Source organism: Rhyacophila brunnea, unplaced genomic scaffold (genome assembly GCF_057557595.1).
Source record: "Rhyacophila brunnea isolate RB1 unplaced genomic scaffold, BYU_Rbru_1.0 scaffold_20, whole genome shotgun sequence".
Lineage (NCBI taxonomy): Eukaryota > Metazoa > Arthropoda > Insecta > Trichoptera > Rhyacophilidae > Rhyacophila > Rhyacophila brunnea.
The window spans coordinates 36,766,921-36,792,502 of NW_028232860.1; the positions used below are offsets into that span (position 1 = coordinate 36,766,921).

The 25,582-nt window shown below is 33.1% G+C and overlaps 1 protein-coding gene across 1 annotated transcript; it reads left to right on the forward strand.

The window, feature by feature from the left end:
- Positions 1 to 235: 235 nt before the first annotated feature.
- Positions 236 to 20,161, forward strand: Stt3B (catalytic subunit 3B of the oligosaccharyltransferase complex). The gene is made up of 13 exons (XM_085947999.1): positions 236 to 494; positions 761 to 979; positions 2,694 to 2,937; positions 5,459 to 5,657; positions 6,606 to 6,777; positions 7,417 to 7,595; positions 8,306 to 8,526; positions 9,277 to 9,494; positions 12,998 to 13,100; positions 13,355 to 13,597; positions 15,680 to 15,918; positions 16,784 to 16,868; positions 18,714 to 20,161. The coding sequence occupies exons 1-13, from the start codon at positions 295 to 297 to the stop codon at positions 18,783 to 18,785; spliced, it is 2,394 nt and encodes a 797-aa protein (XP_085804125.1). The 5' UTR covers positions 236 to 294; the 3' UTR covers positions 18,786 to 20,161.
- Positions 20,162 to 25,582: the final 5,421 nt, after the last annotated feature.

A 25,582-nucleotide genomic window follows, 5' to 3' on the forward strand; every position in this document is an offset into this window, starting at 1 on the left:
AACCTGCGGCCCGCGGCGAAATATATCTCCTAAAAAAACAAGCCTACTATGAAAAATTGGGAAAATTTTCATTTTCAACAGATGACAACGCGTTCTATATTTTATCCCCAAATACTATAATTTTGGAGGCTCTGTACTAATTCCACTTTCAAAATATGGCAACACTGCTATGTGCCATACGTCGATTGTTTATGGTACATTCTGCAGTGAGGCAACTTTCTAGCCGCGACGTGTCATTCTCATATTCACCAATATTCACTGTGACAACTTACTGCTGGCGTAGTTTGCCAGCGCATGAATAGACCGGTAAAGATGCCGGCTGTCGAACATTCCGAGAAAACCAACCGGAGAACAAATCCAAAGTTTTCAAATGCCGCAGGATATAGCACTTTGATAACATTTACCATATTAGCACTAGCATGGATATCTGGATTTGCATCCCGGCTATTCGCCGTCATCCGATTCGAGAGTATCATTCACGAATTCGATCCATGGTATGTTTATTCATTTGCCATCGCATCTCAAAAAATATACCTATTCCAAATGAAACGTGTTAATTAACGTTTTACATTCAATTTATCTTTTCTGCACACTCGCACTATTAATGCCGATGTCAATAAATTCCTTAAAGGATGTCGAATTATCAAATAAAATGTTATCGCACCGTAAAAAACCTGTTGTAAATGAGTGCAGCTGTGATAATCATGTGCTAATTTGATTAGAAACTGTGACTAAATAGTTATGTTTTACGATTTTTTAGGTTCAATTACCGTGCCACGGCATACATGGTACAGCATGGATTTTATAACTTTTTGAATTGGTTTGATGAGAGAGCATGGTATCCGCTCGGAAGGATTGTTGGGGGGACAGTATATCCCGGACTGATGATCACCTCGGGGGCCATACATTCAGTACTCCATACCCTGAACATTCCTGTTCACATCAGAGATATCTGTGTTTTCTTAGCGCCTGTGTTTAGGTATGTACTTCTTATTTATGTCTCATATAAAACTACGTACATGTATAAATATAATGATAGACAATTTGAAAATTATTAAAAGGAGTATTTTGTTAAAGGCAATGTTTTGATTATCTCTGTAAATGCTTTTGTAGTCTTGATGATGTTATGACCAACCGAAACTGCTAAGATTGTCATTATAAATTGTCAACTAAAAATGTTACTCCATAGACTGGTCAATATATTATCTGATTTTATGATTTCCTGTGTCATGAAGCAATCTCTACTTTTTGACAGCAGCATAGACAATTTAACTTTTTAGGCGACTGTAGACAATATAAAACACTGCAATAATAATATAAGTATTTGAAAGAATAAATTAATAGGTAGGTATTGAAAATAATGACAAATCAAGTAGGTAATTTCAGATTGTTGAAAAATTTTAATCTAAAAATGATTTTCTATTGTAATCTATGGGTAACGTTTTGGACACGGTAAGCGAAATTCATGATCAGAGGGAATTTGAACCACCAAACAATTTAAGATATGAAAAGCTTTTTTAACAAACTAAATACAATTAATAACAAAATAAATGTCATACATAAAATATAATCAATTCAACTTTGAAATAAACTGAAAAAAATAACATCAATTTTATTCTTCTCTCCTTTCTTTCGACCATGTCCGATCCTAATAGGATCATATTATGTGCCTCCACAGAGTAGAAGTTTGTATTAACAGATTTTGTTTTTACGAGAAATGGATGTCAGCTACTTGCTCAACCTATTAGGTCCATACTCTGACTTCTGCACAAATTGAAAAACAATAGGTGTACTTGCCAGCCAGGATTCGAACCTGGGACCTACAACGTTATAGGCTGACGCTTAAACCGCGTGGACGCCTTGCAAAAAAATAATCTACATAGTCGTTTGTCCTGCTTGGATTGTCCGCACTTACACGTAAAATTAGTCAAATAATCTGATCATAATATGCGCATGATTCCACTCATGACGATTCCTAGCAGGTGGTTAATTGCTGTCAATTGCATTGACTGGCATAGTAGCAGTGGCGAAAGATGGAGGTAGGCTCTGGAGAAGAATATCTACCATGGTTTGGCTTAGGCAGGGTTTAAAGACTAACCAACACCATCTGGAAATTGTATTCTTAGTTCAATGAATACAAATAAGTACGACTGACAAAGTTTAGTGTGCACTATTTATGTTGGATCTCCATAGACTACCTCCACTCTTCGCCACTGCATAGTGCTAATGAAAAAATAGTATGATGTCTTCTGACATTCGGGTTGGCTTAAATGTATTGGCAAACTATTTTATAACATTTGTGCTATAAACACTCTATCTGTTTATTTACTACATCTGTGAATAACTGTTAGAAAGTTGTATAAAAACTGTTAATGAATATTTCTATAAGAACGTTTGAATATTATATAATAATTATTCCACTCTTTTCAATCAAGTTACATATTAACATTTAATTCTTTTTGTCATTTGGATATGGAATTTTTGAATAGTGAAATGATAATCTTACCATGACGAAGCCATTAGGAGAAAACAGTGTGACGTCACGCGGTGTGATTTCATGCGGAACTCATGCATGAAATCACGGATGTGGTGCAAGGGGTTCTTCAGTATTTTCCGTATTATAGTGTGAAAAAATGCGCGTGTGGCCTACGCCTTGATTCCAGTAAAAACTCATTTGATATTTTTTTTTACAGTGGCCTTACAGCTATATCTACATATTTGCTAACGGCAGAATTATGGTCGAAAGGCGCTGGACTGTTTGCGGCCTGTTTCATAGCTATCGTCCCTGGATACATCAGTAGGTCTGTCGCCGGCAGCTACGACAATGAGGGCATCGCCATTTTCGCTTTACAGTTTACTTATTACTTATGGGTAAAGAGTGTCAAAACTGGATCCATATTCTGGGCGACCATGACTGCTCTTTCTTACTTTTATATGGTAAGTGAATAGAATACAGTGTTTATTATCTATGAATTCTTGCTTATACAGAAGAGAGTCAATTGGATTGTAATATAAGTATGCACAGCTGTTTCGGGCTGTAAATCCATCTTCCGAATCATGATGGCAATAACTAAAGTTAGATATTAAAAGAGCAAATGTTAATTTCTGGGAAAGAAAATGTTCAGAGATGGACTAATTAATGTAGATAGCAATCAATCAGTGTATATTAATCCTCCGGACACTTTAAATACTCGAAAGATATTTCAAGTATGTCGGAAAGAAAATCATTTTTGGCATCCCAATTTCATCCTCTTTCTTTTTCCACAGTACAATCTAATATATAAAAATTAATATTTGTGTGTTTGTGTGTTTGTTTGTTCGTATTGAATGCGCAGCCATACCGTTCATCCGATTGCGATAAAACTTTGTAAACTTATTGCTTGCACTTGCGCGAAGAGTATAGGCTATACTAATATATAAAAATGAATGTCTGTCTGTCTGTATGTCTGTATGTCTGTGTGTCTGTCCCGTATGAGTTCCTATACCATTCATCCGATTGCGATGAAATTTTGGTAAGTGGTTGTATGCACACCCATGAAGGTTTATGAATTAGAAAAATCATCATCTTCTTCTTCTTCTTCATTCTATTTTCTTTTATTCGTATGGTTCCTATACCATTCATCCGATTGCAATGAAATTTTGGTAAGTGGTTGTATGCACACCCATGAAGGTTTCTGAATTAGAAAAATTATCATCTTATTCTTCTTCTTCTTCATTCTATTTTCTTTTATTCGTATGGTTCCTATACCATTCATCCGATTGCGATGAAATTTTGGTAAGTGGTTGTATGCACACCCATGAAGGTTTCTGAATTAGAAAAATCATAATCTTCTTCTTCTTCTTCATTCTATCTTCTTTTATTCGTATGGTTCCTATATCATTCATCCGATTGCTATGAAACCTTCATAAGTTGTTGTGGTAACACCCGTAAAGGTTTCTGAATTAGTACAACCATCTTCTTCTTCTTCTTAATTATATCTTCTTTTATTCGTATGGTCCCTATATCATTCATCCGATTGCGATGAAACTTTTGTCAGTGGTTGTGCCAACACCCGCAAAGGTTTCTGAATTAGAAAAATCATCTTCTTCTTCTTCATTATATCTTCTTTTATTCGTATGGTTCCTATATCATTCATCCGATTGCGATGAAACCTTCACCAGTTGTTGTGGTAACACCCGTAAAGGTTTCTGAATTAGTACAACCATCTTCTTCTTCTTCTTATTCTTCTTCATTATATCTTCTTTTATTCGTATGGTCCCTATATCATTCATCCGATTGCGATGAAACTTTCGTCAGTGGTTTTGCCAACACCCGCGAAGGTTTCTGAATTTGTACAACCATCTTCTTCTTCATTCTATTTTCTTTTATTCGTATGGTCGTATGCCAACACCCGCAAAGGTTTATGAATTTGTAAAAACATTTTCTTCGTCTTCTTCATTATATCTTCTTTTATTCGTATGGTTCCTATACCATTCATCCGATTGCGATGAAACCTTCGTCAATTGTTGTGGTAACACCCGCAAAGGTTTCTGAATTAGTACAGCCATCTTCTTCTTCTATTCTATATTCTTATATTTGTATGAGTTCCTATTTCATTCATCCGATTGCAATAAAACTTTCGTCAGTAATTGTGCCAACACCCGCGAAGGTTTCTGAATTAGTACAACCATCTTCTTCTTTTTCTATTCGTATGCGTTCCTATACCATTCATCCGATTGCAATGAAATTTTGATCAAGTGCTGTGCTCACGCCCGCAAAGGTTTCTGAATTGATACAACCATTTTCTTCTTCTTTTTCTTCTATTCTATCTTCTTCTATTCGTATGCTTTCTTATACCATTCATCCGATTGCGATGAAATTTTGACCAGTTTTTGTTACCTCTTATGATTTTTTAAATATCTAACCACGAAGCGACCCTGTGCGAAGCCGGGTACTTCAGCTAGTAAGTAATAAAAATAGAAATTAAATTTTACAAGGGATGGAAAAAAATCTGAAAAACCAATGACTTTCAAGCCGAGGATACCAAATTTATAATAATTCCTTCTATACCAAGAAAAAAATATAATGATTATGATAAAAGGTATTCTGGAATTGCTTTAAAAATATTTTGATGTTGTAGGCGACATGTATTCTAATTCGCGTTGTTTTCAGCCTCTCCTGTAATGTTTTGAAAAATACACATTGAAGGCGCAACGACGATATGTGGAATTTATATTTAAGTTCTCTGAACCATGTACATATACCATGTACATCCAATAAGTTTTTTTCAAAACCATTATGAGTTCTATCCTGTAAACATTAAGAATATGGTTCTATAAGGCTGCACGCTTCACATTGCTATACAAATCTTAAGCGAAAACGACAATATGTAGTTAGGCCCTAGGTTGACTGATGTACATGTATGACAACTAAAAGTCAAATATGGAGAGGATGATGCTAAAATATTTTGGTTTTCAGGTGTCGGCGTGGGGTGGATACGTTTTCATTATAAATTTGATCCCGCTTCACGTGTTTGTTCTTTTGTTGATGGGTCGCTATTCCGTGCGTCTCTTCACCAGCTACACGGTGTTTTATATTCTGGGGCTGCTGCTGTCCATGCAGATACCGTTTGTTGGATTCCAGCCTATAAGAACGAGTGAACACATGGCGGCATCAGGTATAATTGCACATGCTATTTTTTAGAGTGTTACAGCTTAATATCGCTTTAGTGGTGAACTTATCTATTCCGCATTATTATGTTTTATTTGACCAAATGACTTTGAAAATAGCATGTAAAACATGTTTAGTAAGACATAATTTAAAAATACCCAATCTCTGAAATTTTACCACCAAGGTAGTCGTAGAGGAAGGTTAGTCGACTTCTAGTTCTCTACTCAATTCTTCCACTAGATGTACCCACGGTGTAGTAGTGGCAGATAGGGGCTCGAATCCTGCCGCTATTGGAAATTTTTTTTCAATGCGTGTTTGATTCAGAACAAGGATCCAATCGATTGAACAAATGGCTAACCGTTAAAACCATATTTGCCTTTTACTCTTGCTTATATCTGATAAAAAATGTTTTTTGCTTAAGGGATTGTCCATATATGACATTCTATGGGAGGAAGGGGCTCTTATTTATTGTGATGATTTATGGTGAAGGGGGTTTAGGGAGGTTGTAGAAAATGTGACATCAATGAACATCAGTGAATATAATGCCGGGTCCACACTGGCAACATGTCGCCGGCAACCTCGTTAAATTTTACGATAAGTATGATAATTATCGTAAAATTTCTTAAGCAATTATGATAATTAACGTAAAATTTAACGAGGTTGCCGGCAACATGTTGCCAGTGTGGACCCGGCATTATACTGACATGAATCATTTCCATCAAACTCATTTTTTTAACAATTTAACTACAAAAATTTGACATAGTATAAACATGTCAGTAAAAAATTTTGTGATGGGGAGAAAAAACGTTGATAAATAAGTATAGAAAATTCTGTGAAATCATTTACGTCCTGCCCCGCCCACTCTTTCTTTGTTTCCTGTCCAGATTATCGGATCTTATTACAATGTGGTAGTTATTACAATTTATATATTATCTCATGTAATGTTTGCTTTTAGGTGTTTTTGCCCTGATGATTGCCGTTGGTGCACTGCGTTATGTGCAATCAATGATGCCAAAGGGGGAGTGGAAGAAGGTCCTCATAGCTGGTGGACTCGTGGCTGGAGTAGCAGTATTTTTAGTTGTCGTTTTACTAACCTATGCTGGCGTTATTGCCCCTTGGAGCGGAAGGTAACCTACAAATTCTTTTCTGTTAATATTTAATTACTTCGTTTCTTGCGATGTCATTATCAAGACTAATGCCTTTTATTACAAAAATGTAGAAAGGGTTGGTAACCTGCAACCTTTTGAATGACCCCAAATTTTCCATATTTTGAAGCTAGTTAAGTAGGTATTAATACCTTTTGAAGTGTACCCAATTAAGTTTCTTGAATGTGGTCTATGTGGCTACATTTAAGTCTTTCAGCGCTAAAGACGCGCTAGGCACGTAAAGATTAGGTGGCCATTAGATATAATTAGCATGCTATTTAAATGTGGTAATTAATTAGTAATTATCTAGTCAGCAGTCAATGTGTTTACTGAATGCGGCTTTCCAACATGAGAAAGTTCAATGTGTAGTGATTTATCGTAAGCAAAGAATAATTTATATTTATTCTAATGGATTTAAGTTTCGTACTATTCCATTTGAGTTCAAAGTTCAAATGCAATAGTACAAAACCTAAATCCATTAGAATTCAAATTCAAATTCCATCAAGTACCTTTGGTCGATAGTATTAATATTATATTTATTCGATTCAATCAGGATCCGTCCCTGTCTAACACGTTCATATTAAGGGGCATGAGTTCTATTTTTCTCTCTTTTTGTTACAGATTCTATTCTCTGTGGGACACAGCCTATGCCAAAGTTCACATACCTATTATTGCGTCTGTATCGGAGCATCAACCTACTACGTGGTTCTCATTTTTCTTTGACCTGCATATCCTGGTGTGTACCTTCCCCGTGGGACTATGGTACTGCATCAAAAATATCAACGATGAGAGGGTATTCGGTGAGTCAATCAGCATTTTCCTCATATTGATAGTAATTGAGTGTTTGTAGAGATGTACCGGTGCTCGTAGTATAGAAAAGAGAATGTGAGTCATAAAGCTCATATTGTCGAACAAGAACTTCTTGTCCACGTGTTAAAACTGTGAACTAACAAGCCCCTCCTGTGCAATTAATTGCATTTACGTTTTCAAATGAGGGATGCCCCCAAATTTATCATTTCATTTTACGCTGTACAGATCTATCAATTTACATAATTTGATGCTTTTTATAATAAAAATATGTCTAAAATGATCAGGTGTGATGTTAAAAATATTATTAGTAAACTTTTGGTTTATTGTGAAGAAGAAAAGGAGTCATATCTAAAAAGAGAGCTGGTACATTATTATATGACAGTTATGTTACTGGGAAGTCTTCTATATGTGACTACGGCGAATTCCTGCTTTCGACGAGATCTTCTTGTTGGTCAGTACTCGACTATATTCCTACAAACATTATCTGCAGCAGAAAAGCCCAGTCCTGGTTTATTTCAGACATACAAATATTATCGTTGATGTGCGGGTATGAAACGAAACACTGTCTCACTTATTGTAAAGAGAAACCATTTCCCTTCTCCCACTTGCATTCTTATATATATTTATTGTATTTTGTAACCGGTGTGCGATTGCTTGATACATCTGGAAGAGGTCATTAAATAATTATTCGTCTCAACAGTGGCTCTCTATGCATTGAGTGCGGTTTACTTCGCGGGTGTGATGGTCAGATTGATGCTGACTCTCACTCCGGTGGTGTGCATGCTTTCCGGAGTGGCGTTCTCCGGTGTCTTGGAAATCTTCCTGAAGGAAGACGAATCAGAGGATCGGGTTTCAGGAAATTCCAATGACGGAGACGAACACACCCAATCCACCTCGACTAATAAGAATATGTACGATAAGGTAAGGTCTATTGAAATTATTTTTTCATAATTTTGATAATCACAAATTCAGATGTCCACAGACTTAAGTTCTATAAGAATATCGGTAGTCAAAAATGATATCAAAATAATATCATTTTTGATATCTTAGAGCTTATTATGCTGTGACACGGATTGATACACTGATAAGGATTACAGAACTGATTTTTGTCTCATTTCATCATATGCATGCGATCATGTTATGTCCTGACTTTAGGAAATATTCAAAATAATCAAGTAACTGCACCTTGCGTTTCACACATCCAAATAGTAAAAAATAATAAATTCGGTAAACATGATATATAAAAAATAATTTTCCAAATGGCGGGATACATTGTTACGCAGAGAATTCTGTTGTACCCGAGTTACAGACACATACTCATTAAGTCTCACTGACCATCTGGCGCGTATAACATTTTCAAACTTTTTAACAAATCATGAACGGATATAATATGAATATTTATATTAACTCATTGAATGGGGTAAGAGATTGGCTCGAAGAGTTATATTTCGCACCAAGCCTCTATGTCAATGCTATCATGTTGATGTTATCTTTTATAATACTAGTTATTTTATGTATTAATTTATTTTAAGTCATACTTTTTCAACAAGCTTTTGCGAACTCTTGAGGAATATTGTTTGGGACTCGCTGATCTATGTCTTGTAATAATATGCCTATGCAATACTTCTCTCAGCGTTTAAAAGCACCATCTTTCTTTTTGTTATGTTGAAGGCTGGCAAACTTAGGCGCATGAAGCATGAACAAGATGGTGCGAGTGGGGTGGCTACGGCGGCTCCGCAGTCCAGCGAGGGTCTGGGCGTCAACCTCCGATCTGCCGTCATCGTTGTCTGCATGATCCTCCTCATGCTGTTTGCTGTTCACTGCACTTGGGTCACTTCTAATGCTTACTCCAGCCCCAGCATTGTGCTGGCTTTCTATACCAATGACGGGTGAGACTTAATTTTGGTTTTTGACAATTTTAGTTGATGATTTTGAAACGGAGATTAAGAAACTGAATTTATTGTTATCTTTTTAAGTCTTATCTATCGAATAAGGAATCAAATATTATGACGTTAATAATTTACATTCGCTATTTAGTCACAGTAGAATTTATGTATTTCTTATAACAACTGAAATATTAATGATGGCAGTTTGGGACAAGATGCATATAATAAACTAAAACAAACTAACAAATTAAATAAACACAATTTTTAATGTCATTTAACATCCAACAAAGAAAAAAAATTTTGTTTACCGATTACATACACAATCTGTTAAGACTAGCAGTATTAAATACGTATTACAGTAAAACCTCGTTAATACGAATTCCATGGGACCAAAAATCGAAAAAAAATTCGAATTACGAATTATGAAATGTATGGGGGAAAAATATAAAAATTTTTGATTTTCATTAATTTTGTTTCCAATCATAGATGTGCCTACCGAATTGGGTCATAAAACGTCAGGATTATTTTACCTTCTTAAAATAAGAATTTTTGATTTTTTTAAGAAAAGTCTGTCACAATTTTCAATGACTGGCTCATGAAATAGTGTACTTTATTACGATTTATTGAATATTTTTGTATGCCAGGGACTCTGAAATCATTTCGAATTAAAGGTATGGTTTTATATGAAAATAATGTTCAAGGGACTTTTTTTTCAGGAAAATTTCGAATTACGGCGAATTTCGAATTATCAGTGTTCTTACTAACGAGGTTTTACTGTATAATATTATTCGCACTGTCGATATTCGATTGATATCTATTATGTAAACAGACACCATCAATATACGAATTTCATTGTCATGTCAGTAAAAAAATATACGAATGACACTGTAGGTATACTGTATACACAATGAATTCATATCTTCAGTTAACCATTGATGATGCAACCATTAAATTATTTAAAGTTTATGTTGACCATTTAATATTAGCAACAATTTTTATTGTTCTACGAAACGTTGGCTTGCTAATTATGATTTTCACATAAATTGATAATATATTAATCCGTTTACACGTGCATGGATTTACTGCTGACAGTACATAACAAGAAAATGCACATGTGAACATGCATTATCATGCAAGTTGCAAGATTGCATGCACGAATCAAAAAAGTTCAGAAGCTTCTGAATTTTCATGCGATAGTTCGAACTCGTATGCGCTAGTTGCGAACATACTGGAAAAATACGAATTACACCGCACAGCACATTTTAACGTTTACCTATTTTCACAACCTATCAAATAGCATGAAACAATAATAACAACACTTCTCCCTTACTTGAAGAATGAGATTGACAGTCAGCACCTTTACGTATAAACAGTTATTATTGCGATAGTTGAATTAACATACTATGTATGTATTGATGCCAAGTAAATCCATGCATGTATACTATATGCGCGGCTTTGATGTTATTTTGAATTAATATAATGTCGAAATTCTATGGATAAGGGCACAAGCTATCAATGAAGACATGAAAATTTGAAATAAAGAAGTAATTGAACATAGATAATTTTGAAAACACTTCTGAGTAAATATATTATAACCAATAGAAAAAATCTTTTAAAAAAGTAAGCAGGAATCGAACCTGCATCTTTCGGGTATCGCGCCGCACATAGACCACTATGCTAAAGAAGTCATACTTAATTGTGACAAATTTTAATTAATGGCTTTTAATACTCACTGAAGCGCTTTCCAAATTGAGCTACTATTGGCGATCGGTTTTTGTATTTTAAATCAAAGTAAGGTATTACTTTAATTACTAACCGACGTCATGGACCGCTCAAAGATTTTTTGTTGCAACTTACTTGAACTTGCTAATAATTTTTAATCAACTATTTTTTTTCTTCAATGAATAATTCACAAGATTTAAGAACGTTACATTCTTAATTCTTGTGAATTAATTCGTTGAATAAAAAAAATAGTTAATTAAAAAGAAGTAATTGTTAGTTTCTAAAAGGAGGATGAGAATTTTGATGAATGACTGACTTTGATTGTGTTTCTATTAATTTATTTTATTTTTATTTTTATTTCCTAAACACGCTATCCGAAGTGATGATGGAGGGTAAGCAACAATATTTATCTTTTAATTTATGATAGACCACAATATAGTGGTTGGTTAGAAAAGGCTTAAGTACTATTGGGGCCAATATTTGAACCGCGCGGCTGAAGCGTCGGCCTATAGCTTCGTGGGTCCCAGGTTCGAATCCTGGGTCTGGCAAGTACACATATTGTTTTTCAATATATGTGTGAGTCAGAGTATGGACCTAATAGGTTGAGCAAGTGGCTGATATTCATTTCTCGTAGAAACAAAATCTGTGAATACAAACCTCCACTCTGTAGAAGGCCCATGTGATCCTATTATCATCGGACATGGTCTTAAACTATTGGAGCTTTCGTGTTAAGTGTTGCACACTAAACTTTATCAGTCAAACGTATTTGTTTTCATTTAACTTAGACCACAATGTGTGTTTTTAAAATTCAATTAAACTGGGTGGGAAGTATATTTTAGCTAAACCTTTTGATGTTGATTTCACAATGGCATTCATCATATTATCCTTTAGGCATAAAAGCACTGCCCACCCCTGCCTTCCCGGCAAACATAGAGCGCTCATCAAATAGAAAGTTATTGACACAATAGAGCAGTGGCGAAGGGTGGAGGTAAGCTGTGAAGATCCAACATAAATAGTGCACATTAAACTAAGACTACATGTAGATAGTGTTTGTTAGTTTTAAAAATTCAATTAAACCCTATCTAATCCAAGCCATAGTGGATAACAGTAATAAAATATTCATTTATCTATAAAATATCTAAAATTATGCCATTAAACCATACATAATGTAGACAGGTGAATATTTTGTATCGATTATGGTTTGGTTTTAATGCAGGCTTATAGATTTTTAAAAAACTAACCAACACCATCTGTAATATTATATATTCTTAATTCAATGAAAACAAATAAATATGACTGAAAAAGTGTGCACTATTTTTGTCGGATCGCCCATGGCATACCTAAACTATTATGGTTTGGTTTAGGCAGGGTTTAATTGAATTTAACAATTAACCAGCACCATCTGCAAGTTGTATATGTTCAATGAAAACTGACAAAGTTTTGTGCGGACTACTTCTGTCGAACAGTCTACCTTCACCTCTTGCCACTGTGTTATAGTGTTTCCATTTTATCTGGGCTGCAGACGTCGCAGCAGTGATCGACGGCATTACAGATCCCCCACTCGTTCATTTACAACTCTATACCCTGACCCTCAGTTTTATCCATAATACTGCATACAGCGCTATGAAATTGCAGTCATGACATTTCTGTTATAGAATAAAACTGCACAGATATCTATTTTGTTAATAGACATTAAAGAAATATTCAATGCGACTAAATACTTCACTGTACTGGAAAAACGCATGAATCACATGTGACATGATTCAATATGTACCGTTTTTCAGATCACGCCAAATCTTAGATGACTTCAGAGAGGCCTACTATTGGCTGTCACAAAACACCGTTGATGATGCACGCGTAATGTCCTGGTGGGATTACGGATATCAGGTATGTAATTGGATTACAATATGTTTTATTTGAACATCCTATTCTCTCTTCTTCAAACCTGATGTATTCCATTAATTGAAGGACTGGTAAACACAATGAACACAGTTGAGTTATACAATGCTGGTATGACCTAGGTCTTGGGGGAAGCTAGAAAACTGGGGAGTGGTAAGGATTCCTGAAAGTGTAGTCGAAGAATGTTGTACCACTGCACGTAGTGCCAAAAACATATTAACCATTTCTGCTTGTCGTTTCAGATAGCGGGGATGGCAAATCGGACAACTCTAGTGGATAATAATACGTGGAATAATTCGCATATCGCTCTCGTTGGCAAGGCCATGGCCTCGAACGAGAGCGCAGCCTACGAGATCATGACTTCCCTCGATGTGGACTACGTGCTCGTCATCTTTGGCGGCGCCATCGGCTACTCTGGTGACGACATCAACAAGTTCCTCTGGATGGTGCGCATCGCAGAAGGAGAACACCCCAAGGATATAAGGGTAATGTTTGTGATGATTACATGGTCTCTTTCAAATAGAAATACATTAACAATTGACGGGTAGTATAGTAAAATAGATTTTGATTCTGTGATCAGATTAGAATAGTTGATAATCTACAAGACCTTCTTGGTTCCCATTTGTATTACTTTTAAGGTCGTACATTCATACTCAACATAACTAAAACACAGTGGCGTTTTCAAAACACAAGTAACTTAATGTACCGACTGTCACACACAGCGTTGATGCAACATTGTTGGTTGGAAATTATCAGCATGTAAGTGTGCATTTCCGAAAGTCGGGTTACTTCTCAGATCATATAGGGAGAGTGAACATGACAAGGGTGCTGTTCATAACGAAATGACATTTCTGATTAACAAATATCCTTAAAACAATTGAAAGAAAATGTCTCAGTCCATTGAGCATACCTTTGTGTTTACTGCAATAATTTTTTTGTATTCCGTGGATAAATTTATTTATGTCACGCGTCTGGGGTTTGAATCTCCTAGTCTGGCTAATTCACATTTTTTTTTTTAAATGTGTTTGCACCTAGAGTATGGACCTAATAGATAAGTAAACCATTTCGTGACATTGCCAAAGTATTCATTTGATTGTGCAGCCATTGATTTGGTATGATAGATATGGTTTCTGGCCTACAGTTTATATGTGTGTCAATGAAATTGGGACATAAATAGCTAGGTAATAAGTGTCTAAAATACAGGTGTTGATTACCAGTTGTGTAAATGGTGTTACTTTATAATGGTGACATTGCATCCGAGTTTGCATTAAATTTATGTTCGTCTGATCAAACATGTGTTCATCGCAAAAGTATTTCAAAAAGATTCTTTATGTGGTAATAAATATTTCATAGTTTATAGACAGAATGATGTAACATTAAATTTCTTAAAGATGATTACATTCATTGCCAAAATGTTCTAACTTCAAATTAGAAATTAAACTTGATATAATTTTTTTTTTTTTGCTGTGTTATGTTTTCGGCAACAAAAATCCTTACCAACGGGCCCTGATCCTTCACGTGGTCCAGTGGAAGGGTTATGTCAGTAATAAGACTCGATGGATGTAAATCTTCAGAGATGTTTATTTGTCATGTATCAATTTACAGTTACATGTTGTAAATAAAAGAAAAAGAACTCGGAAGAGTTCCATCCGCAGTGAAACAACTCGGAGAGTAGAGCTGAATTATGTTTGAACAAGTTGAATGGTCTGAGTTGAATGATATTTGAATCATTTACGGTAGTATAAATATAAAATAGTTTGTAAGTAATGTTAGTGACGCTTAGTTCATGTACAAGGGTTTATATGTGTGTAGTAACACAGCTAGATAGGGTGGATAAGTTTGGGGGTTGATCAATAATATAATATTGAGTAGGTACATTGCGATAGTCGAAATCACACCGATTGAATATTCTTAACAATGGTACATCATTAGTAACTCAGGGTGTCTATGAATTAAACAAAAGTCAATTGGTTATTGGGGAGATACCATAGAAAGGGGAGTTATGGATACATAGCAGCTGATAATTGGCATGACAGACGATTTGTAGTTTATCGGTGGATGAGTTTTTATTGAAGAATATCCTGACACACTGTGTACATGTCTCCTCTGTCTTTAACTTATAGTACATAGTAGTATTGTCACCAATATGGTGGCGTGTTATTCAGATTTGATTGCTGCTACCAAATTTTTCATGTGAAGAAATTTGAAATGTATGCCACTGTAGTGGAACCGCTTAACCAACAGATACAATTTCTTCTTCTGTGCATTTGTCATATTGCCTTGTCTCGCCTTGTTTCATGCTGATTATCTAACATTACTGGTTATACGGTATGTTTATAGTAGTAAACTGATAATTTTTTTTTAAATTTCAAGGATTTTTTCAGAGCAAGTATGATGTTGACATAAATAAATGACAATTCAAGTGACATCACAAACGAAATCAATCACATTGACTTATGTAACTAGTTTGATTTTGTCTGTGATTGATAACCTGCCGCCATTCGTTCAAAAAAGAATTTTTACCAAATAATATTCAACGCAGTTACAGCATTTTGTTATGTTTACAGGAGAATGACTACTTCACGGAGCGTGGAGAATTCAGAATTGACACAGAAGGAGCGCCTGCGCTGCTGAACTGCCTCATGTACAAATTATCTTACTATGGGTACGAGAGCGCGCGCGGGGATGCCCGAGGCCCTCCTGGCTTCGACAGGACCCGCCAAGCTGTGCCCGGCAACCGAGGATTCTCCCTCACCTACCTGGAGGAGGCCTACACGTCTGAGCATTGGCTAGTCAGAATTTATAGGTCAGATAATTACCTTTTTACAGATTATAGTGTCCTAACATAGAGTAATTCCAGAGTGCCTCTGAAACCGGTTCGCATCCCGTGTCTGGCTATATTCACATGTGTGTTTGATCTATTGATGATCATTGGGTATGTGGAGGTCCATATGCTCCGTCTTGGAATGGACCAATGTTTGAATGTATTCAATTAATGTAGACTAATTTTCTCTGTTCGGTAAAACTTCAAAGGGCCTTTAATTAAGAAGTACCGATGACTAACTACGCTCGGAGTACTGAATTGAAAGGTGACAGTTTGGATAGGTGCATGTGGAAAGAGTTGTTGGAGGAGACCACTACTTATTCCGGGTTATCGCACAACTGATGAATGATTTTTTGATCCTCAGGAGTCGTTTTTTGGTATTTTTTGAAAACCCTTTTAAAAGTGATCATTTTCAGTATCTACATAATATATTGTTGTCAACTCCCTTCCTTCCTTCCTATTGTCCGTTTCTTTAACGTTCAGGTTTTGTAATGAACGACTCCGTAGACCAGCACGGGTCGGGTATGGTGTAACATTTGCTCGTGCTTCGAGTGCCCAGTACTGTTTGGATTGCAGAAGAGATATTTAATTTTTTCAAAAATGCTTCTTGCTGTCTCAATCTCATGATCTGGGCGCCAGTCTTCATGTAGACGACATCCAAGGTATTTTACGTGCGTTTTACAGGTCCACCCTCAATGTATAGGTTATAATATTATGTAAAACGGTTTTTTGCATATTTATATTTTAGTCAGTAAGCATTGAAGGTCGTATTATCCATCAGTGGCACTGTGTCTTCGATTTAATGAAGATTATTTATCCATCTAACATAATATTTGTCTTTATTCAGGGTTAAAAAGCCTCATGAGTTCAACCGTCCGAGGCTGCCAGTTGCGAATAGATCAATCAAAACGTCCGGATTCATCTCAAAAAAGGTTAGTGCGTAATATCCGACCTGCTTTTATTTTATTCTAGTCTACTATAAAAAATCAACATACATTGTATTAATTATAACGAAAGTATTGTTTTGATTAGTTGAGTACTTAGATGTTAGTTTACGTTTACATGCTTCCTTTAAATATTTGAAATCATATTAATATTTTATTCTTTGAATTACTATTTATTTTAAGCACTCAAGTCATAAGACTGCATAATGTGGTAAGTTAAAATTAATTTAACAGTAATTTTTTCGTGTCCATATAGATTGTCTCGTATCTATGATTTTATTATTATTTATTGTCTATGAAATCTATATTTTTATCTATTGAGTTAAATATTTTTAATTACATAATATCACTCAATTTCAAATATTTACCCATCTTGTTTTTAGTATGGCGACAGTATTAAATTAAAATAAATTATTATCATTGAATGATCCTCAAAATTCTAGTTCTTTTTAATGTTGCCATTCATAAATCTTGATGTCTGTCTAGTAGTTTTAGAATTTTCATTTTTGTTGTGATATTTTTGTGGTCCTAGTGTTTGCAAATTTTATCCCTGTGTATTGGGGCGCAATAGATAAAAAATTAAGATTTTCGGATATGTTAGCAGTTTAATTCTGAACAATTCGTAAATATTGTCAGTAAAGATATTTGTGTCATTATGATGCCATATCTTTTCTTATACGAATTAATGAACGCATAAAATATTTTATAACCTAAAATTATTTTTCGTATTTACCGTAGAAATGTAGTGTCAATTGCAACTTCAATAAAAAGTTTTATTGAAAATATTTTTACTAAATAATATAAATGTTTATTCTTATGACCAAAGTGACAAATATCTGTCATATTAAGTTTATTGATTGATCAGGCTTAGACCCCTAACACACCCCGAATTTATCATTTTGAACACATTTCGGGCATCCGTTTAGTTAATGCAATTCCTCTTTATATTATATTTGCCAGGTTTCGTAAATCTATTTTGAAAAAAATTCAATTTAAATCAATTCGACTGCGTTATATATTAACAAAGCAAGTGGGACTATCAAAAAAAACCTCCCAGTGAATAGAATATTTAAGTTTACTAGTAAAATAAAATTATTATAAACATCCAAAAATATTGGTCAACGATACTTTGAAGTAGTTTTCAATTCAGCAACACTGCATTGCACTGATTGCGTACATTGTCTCTGTATCACGAAAAGTCATTTGTCCCATTAATGTATAACGCAGCGCGTCGTATAATGAATTTCTAACTTTTCATAACTTGTTCAGAGATTTCAACTTTTAATTTAGTATAAAAATTAAATCATTAACAAATTTACCTGATCTCAGACGACTGACCATTTGGGTTGATTCACAAGTTTATTAAAACTATTACATATACACTGATTTTTGAAGTAAATTGATGATATAAAATATAATTATATAACTATAATTGTGAATTTGTGAATAAATCCTGAAATTAAACTATTAACAGGCTAATACAGTGATAGTAAACCATGTGATCATCACTGTTTAGTAAATTATTAATTTCGAAAATCAATGTTTAGGCGGGAAGTGTATTTTCAAGGCTTGCTTGGTTGACACCTAATTTCTGTGCCTCGAAAGGAATAAGGTGATGAGTCCAAACTCATTACTTTTCAGAAGTGCAAAGGAGTTTAGGACAACTTTGTATGAATTCAGAGGCGCTGATTCGACTCACCTCTTATGTGTACTTATTCTACAATTTTTTTAAAATTTTTAAGTCATAGTTCGTTTTTCCTTTTGCTCGCAGATTTATGTGTGTATAATATGTAACATTGTGATAATGATGTGAATAATCTTTTTCCATTCCAGACTTCAAGACGCAAAAAAGGTACAATAAAGAACAAACCGGTAGTTGTGAAAGGAAAAAAATCCGTTAAATAATACATAACCTAACTTAAGTGATGGCATAAAAGACTGCTCTCATCCCGAACTAGTCTGCAAAAGTTTATAATGCAATGTAAACAAAACAACTTTGTCAGAACACCCATAAACAAACGAAAAAAAAAACCATTTGCCAGCTGTAGACTCAAAACATAACGTGGCTGTGAAGTGTCTATGGAAAAAAAAACGTATCATCCATTTTAGAACCGCAGGGTATTTCATCCCATCGCAACTATAACAAGTGTTTTAATCATAATTATTACGAATTTACGCATTGTGATTTATGAATTCAAAGTTGTAAATCGAGGTTTATAATGACGGCTTTATTTTACGTAATCCGAGTCTTCTGTAAAGGCAAAGTTCATTTAATTTGTATCAAATTGCTTCACAATTCATATTTTTCACTTATCAATAATCGATCTATCAAAATAAGGACCTGGTGCATGGAATGTCAACATTCTGTAAAACGAACTAATTACGAACCATATTCATAGATGACAGCTTACCAAAAACAATCGGTAACAAGGCAATGTTACTTTCTGCGATAAAAATTGACATTACAATGGTAAAAGTATGTAAACTTGTAATTAAATTCACCCACGGCGGATAGTAGTATCCCTAGTATTTGGACAATATTTTTCATGGATTGCAAGTATTGTACTGTGTCAACACTGTATCAGTTGATGCATGTACAACTGTCAATCTGGTTTAATTCATTGGAATAATAATATAATAAGGCAAAACAATTTTATAAAACCATATTTCATTAATTTCTGCTTAAAATACGTGATACGTAGGTGACAGCTGTCACTTTTGTTTCAATTTTATGGTTTAATATATTTTTTATTTACCCAGCCGAAACTGAGAGATTAAAAAAAAATTAAGTACCGATTATTTCGAGTACTTCTGGATGGTCTACGATGACGTATGATGGTATCATAGAATTCTAAAAAGGGCACTGCTGTAATTGTCATAATATATTCTCACACACAGTGTGTGTATGTCTATTCCACATGGTCACGAATTGACTAACATACACACTCAACTTGTATGTCTCAAAAGAATTTAAAGAAAAGAATTCGATAGTACAAAATACAGACCTTTATTAGAGGCATGTCATATATTATTATTATTAATTACCAAGTTGTTATAATAATTTTTTCTTTTGTCTTTACATTCTACTCGTCATAAAGCGTCCATTATGTATATCTCAGAATTATATCAATATTTCTATAATCATTAATATTATAAATTCTTTTGCCCCACAATCATGTTACTGATGTAATGTTAGCAGTCAATTATTACAACTACATCTTTTATAATATACAAATACACACACCAAAGTTTCTCTAAAAGAAATACATACTGAAAAATAAAGTTATATTTAATGTCATATTTTCTTTTTGGAACGACTCAAGTTTGTTAATTTTTATCGTAAATATCTTTTTTATATTAAAATTTATGTATCCAATTATCGTAACGGTGATGTCTGTTGTCGCATCACATCAATGTGGTATAAGAAAATAATGAATTTGTCATTTGTAACGCCTAAAATGGCGGTGTGTGAAATTTCACGAATTAATTTTCACTTGTGAATTGATTGAATTTCACGCTTGTCTCTTGAGAATTTGTTTTCATTTAAACCAAGCACCATTTGCACACGTCAATGTGTTGTGTTTTTTTTTATCCATAATTTAAAATGTGTCTACGATCGGTTCATAATATGTATTTTATTTTTGGCTATTGAGGAGTAGATATCCTAATCAAATTATTTATGTACTTACTTTCTTGATATAGTCTGTTGGAAGTATTTACTTTACAATATGTTTTCCCTTCCATATCCCTGATTTAAAATTCATATTCGTTGTGCTACTGCCAAAAGTTGGTAAGTCTCAAAATCATGTTATGGAGTAATTATAATTTTAAGTTTGACATGCCCTCTAAAATCAGGCATAATGCTAATTTCTTTGTGTATTACGTGCATGATCTAAATATCAGATGACATTGAATATTTTTTCTAGTGTACATGTTTATATATTTAGACACAATCCATTGTTAACTCTAAATGCCTAAATTATCGACTTACTTACTTTTGGCAGCAACATGCGATATATTATGTTACATGCATTTTTGGTCATACAGCAGACTTGCAATAATTAATTTATGTTGCGGGGCAATTGATTTGTCCAAGTATATGTAAACTATAGTATGAAGTATCAGAAATATTTTAGTAGTACTCCAGTGTGTATAATTTAATAAACCTTTTCATCACGTGACGTGAAGAGAAAACAATATCTGTACTACAGTGCGCTATTAATTAAATTTTTGTCATGTAGTGCCACTAAATTAATTCTGAGAACTATAATAGTGAACTATTCTACTGTTTTTTTACAATTTGTTCATCATTTATCCCTCGCAGTATAAGATTTAATTTAGAACTGATTTAATATTCAATTTAACCAATAGATGTCCGGTCACAAGGGTCTTGTTTTGTAATGCAACTTATTAGAATAAGTATCTCTGTTATTATTTTAAAATCAAGGATATCTATCTTTAGGAGTCTGCTGTGTGCTTATTCGATTTTTTTAATTCGTAATTTGAAATTCTCTGTCTCAAACTTAATTCGTAACGCCAATACATACATAGATTCCATTTTATATAATATTCCTTAGATACATAATAGAATGCGATTGATATATACGTAATGCCAAAATTTATCACATACATATTACTACTTAATACATCTATTACAGAAGCATCTAGAATTACTCTCGAAATTACGTTAATATCTTAGCATAATATATTATGTTGGTAACGTATACATTATTATCTGTTAATCTCTCTTGCAACCGGTGTCGGAATAGTTTTTATCACTATTATGTATTATGAATATTTGTGTTAATTACAAATGTAATTATTTACCTATTAAATCTGGGTATTAATTTATGTTTACATCACTAGTTTTTCCATAAAATTTACAAACTTTTAGCAATATTTCTTTTGTCACATAAGAAACATACAACATACAGGTAATAAATTCGATGTAGTAAAATAATATAATTTTATTGTACAAAGTATGTAACTTCGGTTTCGAATTCTAATACATATTGTCACTAACAACGATCTGTCATGCATGAGTTGATTAACAAGATTCCAATTTAACAAGTCTTGTTCGACTGATGTTCGACAGTCAAATTTGCGTACTATAGATTGAAAATTAATCTTCAAATTTTCTTTCGATTCTCCTGATGTTGGTGTACTGTTTTGTTGATTATTATTTATGTAAATATTATATTTTTATCAACGGCTAAAATTGAACTATTATATAATATTGTTTCGGTAAACTTTCTGTTGTTTGATACTGAAATTCGGTTATGACTTGTGACTTGCAGTCTTTTTGATTAGCGAGCGTTAGTAAAATAAATATGGAGCAAGGATAACTAATTTGTAAATGGCGACGGATGAATAATGTTTCAGTGTTTGACTTGGAGTTGTTGTATTTATTGTTAAAATAAATAATGATAACAACTAATGTGTTTTTTTACATTTCCTATTTGTCTATCATTCCCCCTGAAAAGAACCACAAACAAAATAATGAGACGAGGTCAAGAAAATGATACAACAGTATTTATTAGTTATTGTTTCAAAGAGAAGTACAGTAGACTTTCATTAATCGTTACACTATAGAGGTCTGGCACTATCTGATCCGGAGAAAGGCGGTGGTAGAGAGTTTTTAAACGACGTTCGGGTGAGTGAGAAAACAATCGTCGATAAGAGATTATTTTGATGAAAACGATCCAAAAAAAATCAGTTTTGGTATTACATATAAAAATAGGTTGATTTTTAAAATTCATATTATGTAAACAATATATATTTTCAATCTTAATTAAAATGACAAATATTATTTAGTCGAATCGATCTCAAAAATATTATTTAATTATTTTTAAATATATTTTTTCAGAGGCCGTCAGTGTATCGATCAGTGAGAAACGTTGACTGCGAAAATAAGGCTGTGTAGTACATACATTTGTAGCGTACAACTTTTACACGAATCTAATTACCAATTGCAAATAAGAACTTTTACCTCGGTAATATTAATATTTATTATGTTAAAAATGCATTTCTCACCGAAGGCATGGGATACTCAGTGTCAGCATTATTCAATCCTGAGGTGTTCAATAAATAGGCTATCACGACTGAATGGATATCTCACTCCGCTTTCATCTTGGTCGTGTAACAGTCACTCAGTATTGCCAAGCCTCGGGCTACATATCTCACTAGTTTTTATATCTTATATTATTGACTATACTATATACCTATGTAAACTGTATATGTCAATCTGGAAATAAACCTTACCATATCCACCAGCAACTACAAGTCTTCGAACTCTACTGTTCATCATCGCATCTCATATCATTAATCCTCCAACATCAACACCAACACTCTTCAACCCTAAAAATCTGCAAGAATATTACATAATTAAAAACGAAGAAACAACGGAAACTTCCTCATTTAGAATCAATGGTTCCGGTTTCCTTTCCAACTCTGGCCTAAACAGGGTGTCCGTGAAATAAAAAGCTTATTTTTCATTTTCCTTATTTTGTATATTACATGAAGATATACATAGTACGTATTACATTGACATTTTTTTTTATATATTATTAATACAATAATTCATTTATCAATTTGTCTATTAATCAAATTATTGAAAAGAAATTAAACTTAGATTACGTTAAGGTACTTTTGAAACAACAATCAATGCGTTCTGCCGAATAAAACAACATTATATTATAAAGAAACGAAAATTGTCTTTTTGAAATAATTTAAAAAACAGATTGAGATAAACGACTACATTTCTTAGAAATACAAAACTATTCAGAATTTCTTAATAATTTGTAATAGAAACATTAACATAATAAAATATTCAAGTGTTTGAATAGAAATATATTATTTTATGGCAATTTTCTTTAATGTAAAATTGATAGGTACATTAAACATTTACACTCATAAATTTGCAAAACATGTTTATTTACAAGATAACATCCTCTTAATTTAGGTATAAGTACTCTTAAACATTATCAACTAATTTTAGACCATTCAATGGCAAAGACACAGAGATTAAACCTTCAAAACTGTACATTTTATTTATAATATAAATAACTAGTCTAGTTTTAAGAAAATGTAACAAATATATTAAAGATTAACACAAACGCAGTAAATTGTAACAGATTAGGTCAGAGAAGTCACACCGAACGGTGACGGTGACAGGCAGTCACACGAATTTATTTATTATTAAAATAGTGTACCATAGTAATAAAATTTATTGAAATGGAAAAGTATCTTGTAACACTTATAACAAAATGATAACTGATTAACAATTAATTAATACACAATGAATAAAATACATATTAAAACTATTATGATTTCGTATAAATATAATATACTTGGTGAATATATTGTTATGAAGGTACATGAGTAAAGTTATGGCTGCTTGTAATATTCACATTTAAATTTTTACCAAACACGGGAAAATAATTAACAATAGGAAATTATGTACTATATTCTTTTTGGTACAAGACTTACTTCTTTCAAAATTTACTTCTTTCTGAATTCACCAATAAACCGACGTAATATTATATCTATATCACATGAAATAAATATATATTCTGTGATATACGTAAATCTGTATGTGAAAGGATAAATTGCTACTATACGCGGAAAACCGTGTATGAGAATTTCTGTTACCGTTTGAAATTGATTGATTCTAATCAAACAGCGTTGCTTGGACATTATGATAACCTTATTTCTTATAGGGAAACAACTCAAAATATCTTGTTCTAAGATAATGGCGTTTTAAAATTTTGCACATATTCTTATTTCAATGTTAAAAAAACCTTGATTTTTTAAGTAAATGTGTTTATTTTTTATTTGCTTCAAATGAACTTAGCAATGCACAATGAAATACATTCCCGTTAATAATCGAATCAATGATTAATCCCAGAAAGCGTTATTCAATTTTATGACACATTGAAGATTTTTTTTTATTGAATTATAAAGAAAAGATATTTCTACATCGAATGGCATTATTAACTCAAAACCTTGAAATTTTGAGTTGTTTCCCTATATAACTAGGATATCGATTATCTGTCTTTTTAATGCATGTTATGCGTTATGGGTAATTAACTAAACATAACTAATTTAACAAATATATATAATATACATATCTCCATTTTCCTTTTGCATACAGAAATATATATTAATATTACTGACTGTTGATTTCTTGGTGAATACAGAGCCATTAAAAAGGAAAACTGTATTACGGTGCAAATAAATTATAATGTATGGACTCATGACATTCATTTTAATAATGGTTTCTTTGGATTGACAAAACATATTATTAATAGTTGAAAAAAATACAGTAAAACATTAATATTTTGTTATTAACTATATTGGAAATCATTTAATTTGGCACCAAAAATTGTATCACGAAAATATTATGTACTTCAATTATTATTCAATACAGGCTTGTAATATTTATTTTTCTGCTGTTTAAAAAAATATTTACAACAATAATAATATTATTTCCGAATGACATTTGAGGCAGTGAGTACTGCAATGGCCTAACCCATAGTTCTTTACATTGGCTGATTCCCATAAGGATTACTGCAGATCTATTCCAACATACTCAGAATGCATTATTAATAGTGATAAAAGTGCTATGATGTATTTCAAGTGTTAACTATCTCGGGGTATGAAATGTCAAAAATAACATTGCCACGTTAATTAGATATACACTG

What these genes read in the sequence shown, in the direction of transcription:
- Stt3B (XM_085947999.1), top strand. Translation starts at nt 295, where the DNA reads ATGAATAGACCGGTAAAGATGCCGGCTGTCGAACATTCCGAGAAAACC. An exon ending in ATTGCCCCTTGGAGCGGAAG is followed by an intron (nt 6,778 to 7,416) that starts GTAACCTACAAA and finishes TTTTTGTTACAG; the next exon opens with ATTCTATTCTCTGTGGGACA. An exon ending in GCTTTCTATACCAATGACGG is followed by an intron (nt 9,495 to 12,997) that starts GTGAGACTTAAT and finishes ACCGTTTTTCAG; the next exon opens with ATCACGCCAAATCTTAGATG.